This window comes from Alosa pseudoharengus, unplaced genomic scaffold (assembly GCF_046254945.1).
Source record: "Alosa pseudoharengus isolate Yale_2024_CS ecotype anadromous, Long Island Sound unplaced genomic scaffold, YU_APseudo_1.1 YU_APseudo_1.1_scf_6, whole genome shotgun sequence".
Taxonomy (NCBI): Eukaryota; Metazoa; Chordata; class Actinopteri; order Clupeiformes; family Clupeidae; genus Alosa; species Alosa pseudoharengus.
Genome location: NW_027468848.1, coordinates 19,930,867 through 19,942,798, shown reverse-complemented (window position 1 = coordinate 19,942,798; position 11,932 = coordinate 19,930,867). Strand labels below are relative to the sequence as shown.

The 11,932-nt window shown below is 42.7% G+C and overlaps 1 protein-coding gene across 1 annotated transcript; it reads left to right on the top strand.

Moving 5' to 3' along the window:
- Nucleotides 1-10,029: 10,029 nt before the first annotated feature.
- Nucleotides 10,030-11,520, top strand: LOC143106250 (natterin-3-like). Its single transcript, XM_076270483.1, has 2 exons — nt 10,030-10,153; nt 10,307-11,520. Exons 1-2 carry the CDS (start codon nt 10,030-10,032, stop codon nt 11,386-11,388), a joined length of 1,206 nt encoding a protein of 401 aa, XP_076126598.1. The 3' UTR covers nt 11,389-11,520.
- The last annotated feature ends 412 nt before the right edge of the window (nt 11,521-11,932 follow it).

Below are 11,932 nucleotides of genomic sequence, written 5' to 3'. Positions count from 1 at the left end.
CAAAATAGTGATGCCATGTGTAGCTGTTTGTCAATATGTTAATTACTACATAGTCATGGATTTAGTCCATCATCACTCACATTATTTATTCATGTCTAACAGGGAAAGGGGAGGTAGGGTGGAAAATGAAAGATGTAAAAAGAGGGAAGTATTTTTGTCAAAACATCAGTGGCACCAGCTCCTAAAGGTTTATTATTATTTGAGTGTAAATCCGAATGATGTGGCTATTAAAAAATAAAAACTCAGAAATCTTATACAGGCATGTGATAAATAAATGGAGGGAATATAAATAAGATACAATATATAAATAGATGAAACAATCATAAATAAATAGCTATATGTTTGATTCTTTTGATCTGAAAATATCCTTTACTCACCAAAGATAATCACATTATTTCTCAACTTAGTTGAAATATGAAATACAGCATATGTCATTTGAATTGAACAACAAAGCCCAATGTTATTCTGTGACCTATAATAAAATTGTTTTGGAAACTTCTATCCAAGATATGGCTGTTATATTTTAGCTGTTTCACAGATTTTCTCTGACACTCATTCACTGTCTCTCAAAGACCACCCATCATTTCGAGTTCAACAATTCATCCCCTGCTCATATGGGCATTACTCAGCAATCAGGCCTGTCTCACTCCACTCAACTCAACTCTCTCGTGTCAAAATGCCTTAGTAAAGATAACGCTTTTCAATTTACTGTTGCTAGCATGAAGGTGTTATTACACCTGGGTACCACATTTGAGTGCAAGTGCAACAAACACCACAAATGGGCTTTGCACATCAGCAAACAAAATAGGGAGGATACCTACAGTATATGACCTATAGTTGCTAATGCTGATGTCTGTGTGCAGAAGCATCCCCCTATTGCACTGGCCCACCCACGTTTACACTTAGGATCTTGCTGATGTTATGAAATAGCAAAACGAAGCAAAACAAATTGCGTTATGGGCAGCCTACTTTAAAATGCAGGTGACAGCTTAAATCAATGGTCTTCAGAGCAAATGTGACATGAGTAATTGTGTAGGGAGAAAAGACATGAGGTGTGATAGGCTAACACCTGCTGTGCCTGGCTATTGTTCATCTCATCATCACTGATTGGCCCCTTGCACACTACAGTGTCCATGTCCTATGATATAGTGCCCTGAAAGATCAGTAGTGAAAAAAAACTTACAATAAGACACAAATAAAAGAAATGAATTTAGGAAAATTGATGGATTGAGACCTGCTTTTTGCCAGCAGAATAACATTAGGCCTGTATGGATGGGATCGCCTAGCAATACCGCCATACTGCCAGGGCAGCTCTAGACATCAGTACTGAAACTGCGGTGGGCCACTACCTCATGCATGGTGACCCAGCGGATCAGGTTCATCTTCCGGAAGCTGTCGCGCTCCGACTGCACGTCGAAGTCAGGCTGCGGCTGCTGGTAGCTCACCCTGCCCCCGCCGTTGCGGAGGCCCTCGTGTCTGTGCATGTGGTTGGGCAAGAGGCCCGAGCAGGACGGGCACAGGGCGTATCCTGGGGGCCTGCGGACGCCCCGGAATGGGTAGCCGCAGGGCAGGCACGAGGGTCCGTTGGCCTCGTACCCCCCCAGCGTGAGGATGGGCTTGCTGCTGTAGGGTGGGGAGGGCGGCCCGGAGGGAGGCGGCGTGTAGGAGCGTGTGAAGTAGTCCGGCGGCGACGGAGGCTCAGGGGACAGGGACAAGTCTGTTTCCTCCTCTTCCGGCTCTTCCTCCACCTCCTCCTCCTCCTCTGATGACGAGTCCTCCTCCTCCACCACAGAGTCCTCTCTCTTACAGCAATAATACTGTGTGTGTGTGTGTGTGTGTGTGAGAGAGAGAGAGAGACAGGGAGAGATTGAGTTTGTGTGTGTGTGTGTAAAAGAGAGAGAGAGAGACAGAAAGAACATATGTGTTAAGGAAAAAAGAAAAATGTGGTAGTGTCATTTATGTTGAGTTCATAAATGCTGACACACAAATGAACAGATTTAACTGCACTGTATGAAAGCAAAGAATAACAACCAAAAACATACAGACACACATGCTGTCACTGTTTTTGGCGAATGGTAAACAGTAGTGAAGAACACATACCTGTAGCCTACAGTAACATAGTGTACTAACGATGGTCAGCAGGATAAATCCAGCTAAAAGTCCACCTATGATAACGACTGTTCCGGCTGTCATTCGAAATCTTCTCCATTAACAACCTGCCGAGGGGAGAGGTTTTGGTGTAAGTTTAAGGTTATAATCTCTCCCTGCCCTCCACACCATAACCCAACCTGGGTTAGTTACACGGCTTAATTAAAACCAAAAAATGGCTGACAACATACATTCCACTACACCTATACTTTACTTGACCAATCACTATCAAGATACAAAATGTTTATTTTCCCACTTCACATAAGAGAAATACTGTTTACAGAAAATCATTGGTTCTTCTGCAGCCACCTATATCTATGTATCCCATGAATCCCTTCATATGAGAGGAATTCACAGTGTGAATGGGACGTGGCTAATAAACACTACCTCTGTAGAAATGTTGGAAATGGAGCTTCAAATCTTGTCACTTTCTTTGACAATTGATTCTGGCCTCGTATTTTGTATCATACTTTGTATCTCCACGGTTCTCTCATTTTCTGATCCTAACACACACACACACACACACACACACACACACACACACACACACACACCACCACCACACACACACACACACACACACACACTGAGAGAGAGAGAGCTTTCTCTTATTCTTGGAGCAGTTGGGTGCCTGGTCCATGATGTCTGGTTGCAGTTAAATTATCCAGTTTACAGATGGACAGAGAGAGAGGAGGGGTGTTTATAAGTGAGAAAGTAAAGTGACAAATCCACGAGGAACATTAGCCTTAAATGTTGACACACCATACTTAAAGCAGCTTTTAAAGGACTCTTTTGAGCTTTCACTGGTGAGAAATTGCTCAGTCATCCAAAACGAAGGAACACACCCTCAATGGCTCACTTGTAGTTTCCGTCAAGTAACACTGGGAGCCTTCTTACACCTTCACATTAGCACACCTGTATAGCTGAAGCTAATGAACCATAGTGGACAGGAACTATAAGATGCTTTATTCCAGCTAGCAGCAAACAGTTCCCCATTGAACAACGTAATATTATAGGAACGTTGCTTGCACAAGCAAAGAACAAGGGAATAGTATTGCGTTTGGGATTGGTCTCAGGATGTACAGATTCGAGGAAACGTGTAAATTGAGGAAACAAATTAAAGCGTCACATTAGTAATTTCGAAGCATTAAGAATCGACCGAACAATTTTTAGAACATATTGAGCAACTACATGCTATTTTTCCAGTTATGACTCGCTTTACGCTTTATTTCAGGACAGACACTTAAACTGTTGTCATTAAAATGATGCACTTTTCCTTAACACCTTTTACTCTTCATAAGCATGCTGCATTGGCTCTTTCTTCACAAGCTTTCTAAAACACACATACACATACTAATTACTTTGACACTTCTACCATTTTTGAAAACGCCCTCCATACCTAATTGTGTACTGGCATGTTTAGAATCTTACCTTCAGACCAATGGAATCGTTCCATGCCTCACAGCCACACTAAGTTTAGCGCACGGCATCTGAGTGCGCAGCGGACTTACAGTAGACTGTGCCCTGATACCTCTAGCACTTATTTATTCTGTGCAGTAGCTTTCAATGTAACTATGAGTGGCACTTCATTTTCTTTTACGTCCTCTTCACACCCATAGAAAAGATGGGGGACAACATTCCCCCGAAAGTCCGCCTAAATCCACTGAAATATTTCAATAATTGTCTCCCGCATTATCCTTTTTGATCAAAACCGACAACAGGAAACAAAAATGAAACATCATACGTTTTCCTTCAAATAATCGAAAAGGGAAAAAGTTAATTTATATCCAGGTTTAGAGAATAGTGTGAGATCCATTCACCCTCAAGTAAAAAAAGTCCTCTTCACTGTCACAAAATGTTCAAACACTGGCTATCCTTTCACTATTAACATAAGACAATAAAAAATAATATATCCAAACAAAACCGAAGGATAATTTCAGTACATTTGGATTTGGATTCGGTCCGACAATGCTATATTTTTTTCTTCTTTTCTTTTTTTCCCCTCCACGGTCTGATGCGCACCGGCCGTTTCCGCTAAAGTCAACAAGCTATCTTAGTTGTGGCGCACGAACCAACGTGTGCGCATGAATGAGTTCAGTTAATATGACGGAATGCAGTTACATAGCATGTAGGTCTCTACACCTGAAGAAAGAAAACTAGCTTTTTGCAGATACCACATAGTGATCACATAGTATAATATACTGCATTTTGGACGTGACATGATAAGGGAAATATCTTCTTTCCAGCATGTTGACAGTAAATACATTTAATAAATGATCATACACCAGTGCTGCTATAGTTATCCATATCAGTGCTTAATTAACTTAAATTGCATTGTTAATACAAGCACAGTTCACTTAGAGCAAGTGAATTGGAATATAGGATGATGTTGATTGTGTGTCCTGGAGGGAATGAAGAAGGGGAAGGCAAAAGAAAGGATTTCATGACCATGCTGAGGTCAGCAGAAGCTTCATAGTACTGATGGGGAAAGGGACACCCAGGGGTTCTGTGTGCAGTGTGGTGGCACCTGCAGCCTCTCTACAAAAAGGTTTTCTGCTTTTTTCAAGCCTAGTTTTGAGTAGAATTGTTCCAAAACATCTCCTTGGGTGATGTTTCTGTAGATTTTACTGTGTTGCACAGACTTTTTGGGGGGTGGGGGTCGATGATACATTTGACATCTACGAAAAACGGACAGTGCATTCATTTGAAACAACACCAAGGTGACAGATTCATTGTATACAACCATTCCAACTTCCATGAACAGATGTATTGTATAATCTTGCTACCATGCAAACACAAAAGCACAATAAACACACACTGCAAATCCCAAAGCGTGCCTGCTAGTAGGGGCTCTCAGCTAAATTACTGTGTACCAGATGCACTCTAGTCTCCACTGAGTGAGGAGCGCCCAGAGAGGTTGGATGCGTAAAACATATTCTATTGCATCAATTATTAAAAATTGATATGTTAAGAGAAGCTGAGATTCTGCTGATATTGTATGGAAAAAGTCTGAAATATTTATAAGAGAAGAAGCAGAAAAAAGTTGAGCCATTTTTTTCTCCTGCTCCAGGACTTTTGTAATCCTCCCTGGACATTTTCAGGACCAACGTATTAGCTCAGAGGACTGAAGGAAATTGTTAAATAATGTACTAGAGTATCTTTTAAAGATGTCAGTGTGAGATACATATTTTTTAGAGAAGTGTATTTCTTGAATTCTCATTGGCTTCAGTGGATATAAATTCATATTACTGAATACACTGAAGGATATATAGCTGTGTACTCTGTGATGCTACAGTCATGAGCATGTATACAGTGTGGCCTTTGACATAAGATAACAGTTCAAGTGTTCTTTAGGTTAGCACACACATTAAAGCCTTTAATTCAGGGTCACTTAACTCATTCAAAACACAAGTTAACAAATCATTAACAATAGTTTTTAATAATAATTTTAATAATAACTTTTAATAATATTTTTTAATAATAATTTTAGTTATGAATTTCACTTTTCTATCTGCCAGAACTGCACGACAGGACCTCCACAAAAAGTCTGGTTGGCTGTGTTCCATCCGACAACAGAGAAATGAAGAACAAGGTCATACTTGACTGAAAACTCAGCAATGTAAAATATTTCAGATACAGTATGTCTATCTGTTTTTGCTCTCAAAACCCGGCTGAAGATGAATAGCAGCTATATCACTGTTACATACAAATACAGATTATGGATTTGAATTTTGTGTCATTTCTGTCTGAGCATCTGTTTGAGCATTTCATTCTCCATGTAACCACAGAGGTTGAAAAGACCTCCGGTGTGCTGTGCCTCCCACCCCATCTTGCCCCAGGTGGACAGCCAGGTAAAGTACCCACGTTAGAGCGAGGGGGAGTCGGTCTCACTTCCTGTGGCAAAGTGGTTCTGCGTCAGCTCTGTTGTGGTGGGACAGTCTCGCATTCTTGAGGATTGTGGACACTGGCTCGTGTCCATGCTCATCGGCCGAGCCGTCCCCAAACCCCAATGTTTATAAAACATATAGAGTTTGCTTTGTATTAGCCTCTCTGACGTCAAAGGTTGGGAGCACTTCACTGAGCTCCTTAATAACTCCTTGTATCAGTAGCAGCCGTGCGTCATAACACAGTCTGGGTCGAATCTGAACTCCAGACAAAATTTATTGATTGTAAAGAAAAAAAGAAAGAAGAGAGAGCTACTTTTCACTGCTGCCCATCTCTGGAATGTAGTGCACGTGGCTGGCGTTCCGAAGGGTTCATAAAACAAATTAAGGTTTAAGGTTGGGAATCCACCTCTTGCTTCCATTGAGAAAATCTTGAATTGACACGTTTTGATTTAGTGTGAACTGACTGTGAGCTACACTCTCATGCTTGACTTGACATTGAAGACTTCACATTATATATTCATTCTCATGTAATGCAGTAAAATAAATATTATGCTATGCAAGGAAAAAATGGCTTGAGACAAAATCAAGTTTACAATGTCTTAAAGGTACCCTACCCATCCCTACGACTGCCCTATCATCGCCTATTGCTGTCCTCCTGCCCGGATTCCTGGCCCGTGCAGCCTAGCGACCCACTACTTGCCCTATGACAACTCCTAATCCCCCTGGACAATTCCATTTCCTACACTGGACTATTTGAACTTTCTGACACTAAATAGGATTCATGCATTATCATACTGGATATGTAACTATCCCACCTCTTGTAACATACACCTCAGGTGGCTTTAAACACCATGTTCTATTCTAACTAACTTATGCATTTATCATGTATACAGACCTTACTGTTCTGTAACTGATCCTAGGCAGATGGGTCAGGCCCCTGGGTCGTGGATCTGCTCGAGGTTTCTTCCAATATGTATCTCCAATTAGGGAGTTTTTCCTCGCCCCTGTTCCTCATGGGCTTTCTTTTCTCTGATTGTCTAACATTCTGTAAAGGGCCATGAGACATGTGTAATGTTTTGGCGCTCTCTATAAGTGAAATTAAATTGAAGAAAATTAAATGAAAGAATTCTGATGGACTTTCTCAGTCTGGATTGTATTTGATATTGCTGTATGATTAAAATTGGGAGCTTTTTGGAATCAAAACATTCAATAAATCTCGAGTTTCGATTGTTTCACTGTGTAACATTCTTTCGTCTTCCCCAAAATGTACAATCACACTCTGATGATGTATTGTATGCTACTTCCACTGTTCGAACAGCCCCATCTTTGGCATTGACAAGACATTGACAAAATTTCATAGGAATTTAGATATGGATATGTTTTAATTACTTTCCTGATAGCCCCCAAAACCTGTGACTAAGCTCTTTGTCAGACTAGACTATGGAGCCAAATAATATGGGAGCCACCAGAAGCAGTGCCTATTTCAAAGCTCTCAATAAATGCTGGTTCCATGTTGCTGTCGTAAGAGTTAGGTCAGGTACCGTGACAAGAATGGATTCATTACCTCCAGCCTGCCCTGCCACCCTGCCACATCTGCTGGGGAGGGGGAGGTGGGCAAAGAGAGATACAGATCACACCTTAGCCATTATTACACATGAGGGGAGATATGCTACCCTACCCTCTCACAACCACCAGAGTGAAAGAGAGAGAGAGAGAAAGAGAGAGAGAGGGAAATAGAAAGAGAGAGAGAGAGTAAGAGAGTAAGGAGAGGCATCTTTTATTCATCCATTCAGGCGTGCAGCACAGAGGCACTCTTATGTCCCTTATTCCAAGATCCCGAGCCAATCAAGCATGAGAAACTCTTTCTCTCCTCACAGACAGGAGGTAAAAGCTCAGCAGGGATGCGGAGGAGAAGCCAACTGTTTAGTTTAGCAAGTAGGTTTGAATGAATCTTTGTAGTATACGTAAAATGTTGCACAGAAATATCTATGCTTTTCTATGCTATTTGATGAAAGTGCATCCCAGCAATTTGTCTTTTCAACATTTTTATATGGGCTAATTTATCTGTTATGCATATGGAAAATACACAATGGAGTCTTCCTCAATGGCTAAAACTATTTGAGACTAAATTAATAACTGTGTAATGACTGGATGAAAAGTATTTATTTTCTCAACTGAATATTTAACACCATATGTCAAGAATCACATCCCTAAGTCTAATGGCAGATCTACATTGGGCCAAAAAAGTACAGCGGCAGTTTTCCAGCCACAGATGACTACTTGGATTTCATAACTCCATTTCTAATGGGCCACTTAGCCTAGCCACTGGGTGGTGCTGACACCCTGCTTAGCTGTTTACTGAGTTTATACAGACAAGCTTGCACACCACACATACGGTACATACTGTACATACATACTTACAGTACACACACACACACACACACACACACACACACAAACACACACACACACACACACACACACACACACGTGCCATTACATACTCTCACTTCTCCACTTTCCTGTATGAGAGAGTGATTGCATCACTACATTCACTATAACACATGTAATTTACCATAATATGTCAATGTAAGCTTGGCCATTGTGCACAGTATCTCATTATAGAACCAAACTCTTTCACCTTAAGGGAATTATATTTTCAATATCAGCACACAGTTCCATTGGTCTAAACAGAGTGGAGGTTTGGGAGCAGTCCTCAACTGTTCTGTTTGGTCCAGTGCTGCCCTCTGCTGTTGTTCTGCTCTGCTTTTACAGTCAGACTGGAAAAAAAGGCCTTCAGTCCACTACAAAAATGTGTCATACTGGTATAAACCTCCACATCTCAACTGCCATGTAAAAAAGCTGATTACTTTTGTGAATGCCATGCTCTGGGCAGTGGGCACCATACTCATTACTACAGTTACATCCATTTCTCAGATATTTTATATGTTCAAAGGTGCCACACTGGACACCCATCGGACACCCCCCTGCACCCACAGCAGGGCTCATATCTCTCACGTAAAGCAAACAACCATTCAACTTTGCAATACAACCTGTGCAGTGTTAGTGTTCAAAACGGATTAAATGTTCACAGTCATGCCGATGTTAATAATCACCCATCTTATCTGGCATTTATCAGGTCCAAAAGCTGACATTTTTCTCAGGCGGCAGCGGCACCAACAACTTATTGGCAAGAACATCCATGTATGGTGTGATGCACAGTGTGGTGTTGTGTGGTGTCACATGTAGTGGTCTTCGTCCTGCAGTCATATGGGTCATTCAGTACAGTGAGTTTTACAGGAGGTCCAGGCTGTGTGACTGCTGACCAAACTAAATGGGGGATCTGTGAATGTTGCTTATACCGTCGGATTTTGTAAACATGCATGTACAAGGCACAATGCACACTTCACACACACAATATACACCCAAACGTTTCAATGTGGTCATATTTTAAGGGCAACTAAGGCAGTTGTATATGCTCTATCAAAGGATGGAAGTGATAGAGAGGGAAATGGATACAAAGAGATGGAGGGAGTATATCAGTGTATATGTATGAAACAGAACAAGATAAATAAAGAGGGAGGAAGAGAAGGAAGGAATCATGTAAAGAGGAAGAGAAGAGGAGGGTGTGTGTGTCAGAGAGAGAGAGAGGGAGAGAGAGGGAGAGAGATATGTAGGTATATAAAGCAGATTAACACAGAGACCAGTGCATACCAGAGACACACTGCCAAGGTGAGTGCACACACCTCACACACTTAACTCTCACGTCACAATCCAGTTTATCATACAGTATAATACAAATGTACATATGAGGTGAGACCATTTGAAATATTTAGCTGTTTTCTGTTTCTGTACATTACAGCCAATGATCTTTGTCTCGTTCTGAAAATGAAAAACAAATTTCTTCAAAGCATGTGTTGTCATCCTTTGAGGATGTGAGGTTTTCATGATTGCTCAATGTATTTAGCTGTGCATTTGTCCATTTTTACGGCAGATGAGGCTCGCTCTGCTGGCGATAGTGGCTCTTCTACAGCTGGGGGCTCTCCATGCTCTGACCGCTGATAAACCCGCCCGCTCTCTTCTGGACATCGTCAAAAGAGCCCCTGCCCAAAGCAAACGTGAATATCAACCTAATTTTATAGTAATTGACTCAGAAATCACATGGACATGGATTTGCGCTACATGTAATTCCACCTGCTTGAGTAAATTATTAACTTGTATGTATTTGGTCTCAATTTTCTCTATGTGTTTCATCCGTCGGCTCATGTTAGAGTCTCGTCTGAATCCCCTGCTAGAGGAGGCAGTTCCCCCTCTCCGTGACAATGGTCTAGTGCCTGGTCCTACCACCCCACCTGAGCTGGAGGGCTTCCAGACCGACTCCTACTTGTTTGGGGACAACGTCAACCTGAACTGGGTCAAGTTTGACGGCTCCCTGCCCAATGGAGTGGTGGGCATCTACAACGGCTACGTCTCCCGCACAGACTATGTTTGCAAGTTCAACTGCGAGGCCGGCTTCTACAACCCCAGCAAAGGGCCCTACTGCAACTACCCATATGCTGACCGCGAGTACCACGCACCTGAGTTCGAGCTCCTCGTCAATGTGGACAACTTTGAGTTCTTGGAGTGGAGGGAGGAAAGCTATGGCGGTGTGCCCAAGCACTCTGTTGGCACCTGTGGCACGGCTAAGATCTACGTGGGCAAGAACAAGTACGGCCTGGGCAAGGTGGTGCCTGATCACAAGGCCTTCTTCCTGCCCTGGGAAGGGGACGAGTACTGGTACAAGAGCTACCAGGTGCTGACCATCAACAGGGAGGCCTACAGCCAGCACATCTCCCACGTGGAGTACAACATCAACGAGGTGGAGCTCTTCCAGTACCCACCTGAGGCCATGCACATCTCCAGCGTCACCAACTACGAGTGCCGCGACATCACCAAGACGGTGACCATGGAGAAGACCACCGAGAAGGAGAACACGTGGAACATCGGCCGCTCCACCATGCTGGGCATCACAGGCAGCATCAACGTCAAGATTCCCTTCATTGGCACGGGCGGGATAGAGCTGGGCGGCGAGAAGACGTACTCGTTCGACCGCGGCACCACAGTGACGGAGTCCATCGCCCACTCGGTTGCCGTGGAGCTGACCGTGCCGTCCAATCACATATGCCGTGTGCGCATGGAAGGCCGCAAGATCAAGGCCGACATCCCCTTCAAGGCTCGCCTGAGCCGCACCTATGCCAACGGGGAGACCCAGTGGACGTCCATCAACGGCATGTACGATGGTGTCCAGGTCGGAGAGGTCCGCACGGTAGTGGAACGCTGTGAGCCCGTGCCTGATGCCCAGCCATGCTTCTAAACTCCAATGAAATAACTGTCCAGGCCACCGGGATATGAGTGGATACTGATTTGACTGAATGTGTTTCATAGGTGATAAATATCATTCATGTCACTGACAAGTAAAATGTGTTATTTGAATAAAATATCATCAAAACGTAGAGTCATGGTGTGTGGTTGTTTTTGTGACTTTACTGTAGGATGTATGCTATACACTTCCACATGATTTTAGTGGAATAATAGGAGCAAGAAGATGACAAAAAAGTCTCACATTTTCACACAGAGCCTGTTAAACTGTCAAGCGTCAAGGTAAACTGTCAGCCAGTTGCACAATATATGAAAAGAATATTTCATGAATCACTCTCTCTCTCTTTCCCTCTCTCTCTCTCTCTTCAGTAGTATATCACTCTCACTCAGTTAGGCCAGTTGTAGGCCAAATGACCAGTGCCACATTCCTGGGCTACCATTCATTTCATACCATTGAAAAAGGTTTAAAGCCTCTGATTCAAGTTTGAATGAACATACAGAATATATACATCTAGGGAGAACCTGGCACTGGAAATCAT

Excerpts from the sequence above, each read along its gene's own strand:
- LOC143106250 (XM_076270483.1), top strand. The coding sequence starts at position 10,030 with ATGAGGCTCGCTCTGCTGGCGATAGTGGCTCTTCTACAGCTGGGGGCT. Across the intron at positions 10,154-10,306 it reads AGCCCCTGCCCAAAGCAAAC|AGTCTCGTCTGAATCCCCTG; the intron begins GTGAATATCAAC and ends GGCTCATGTTAG.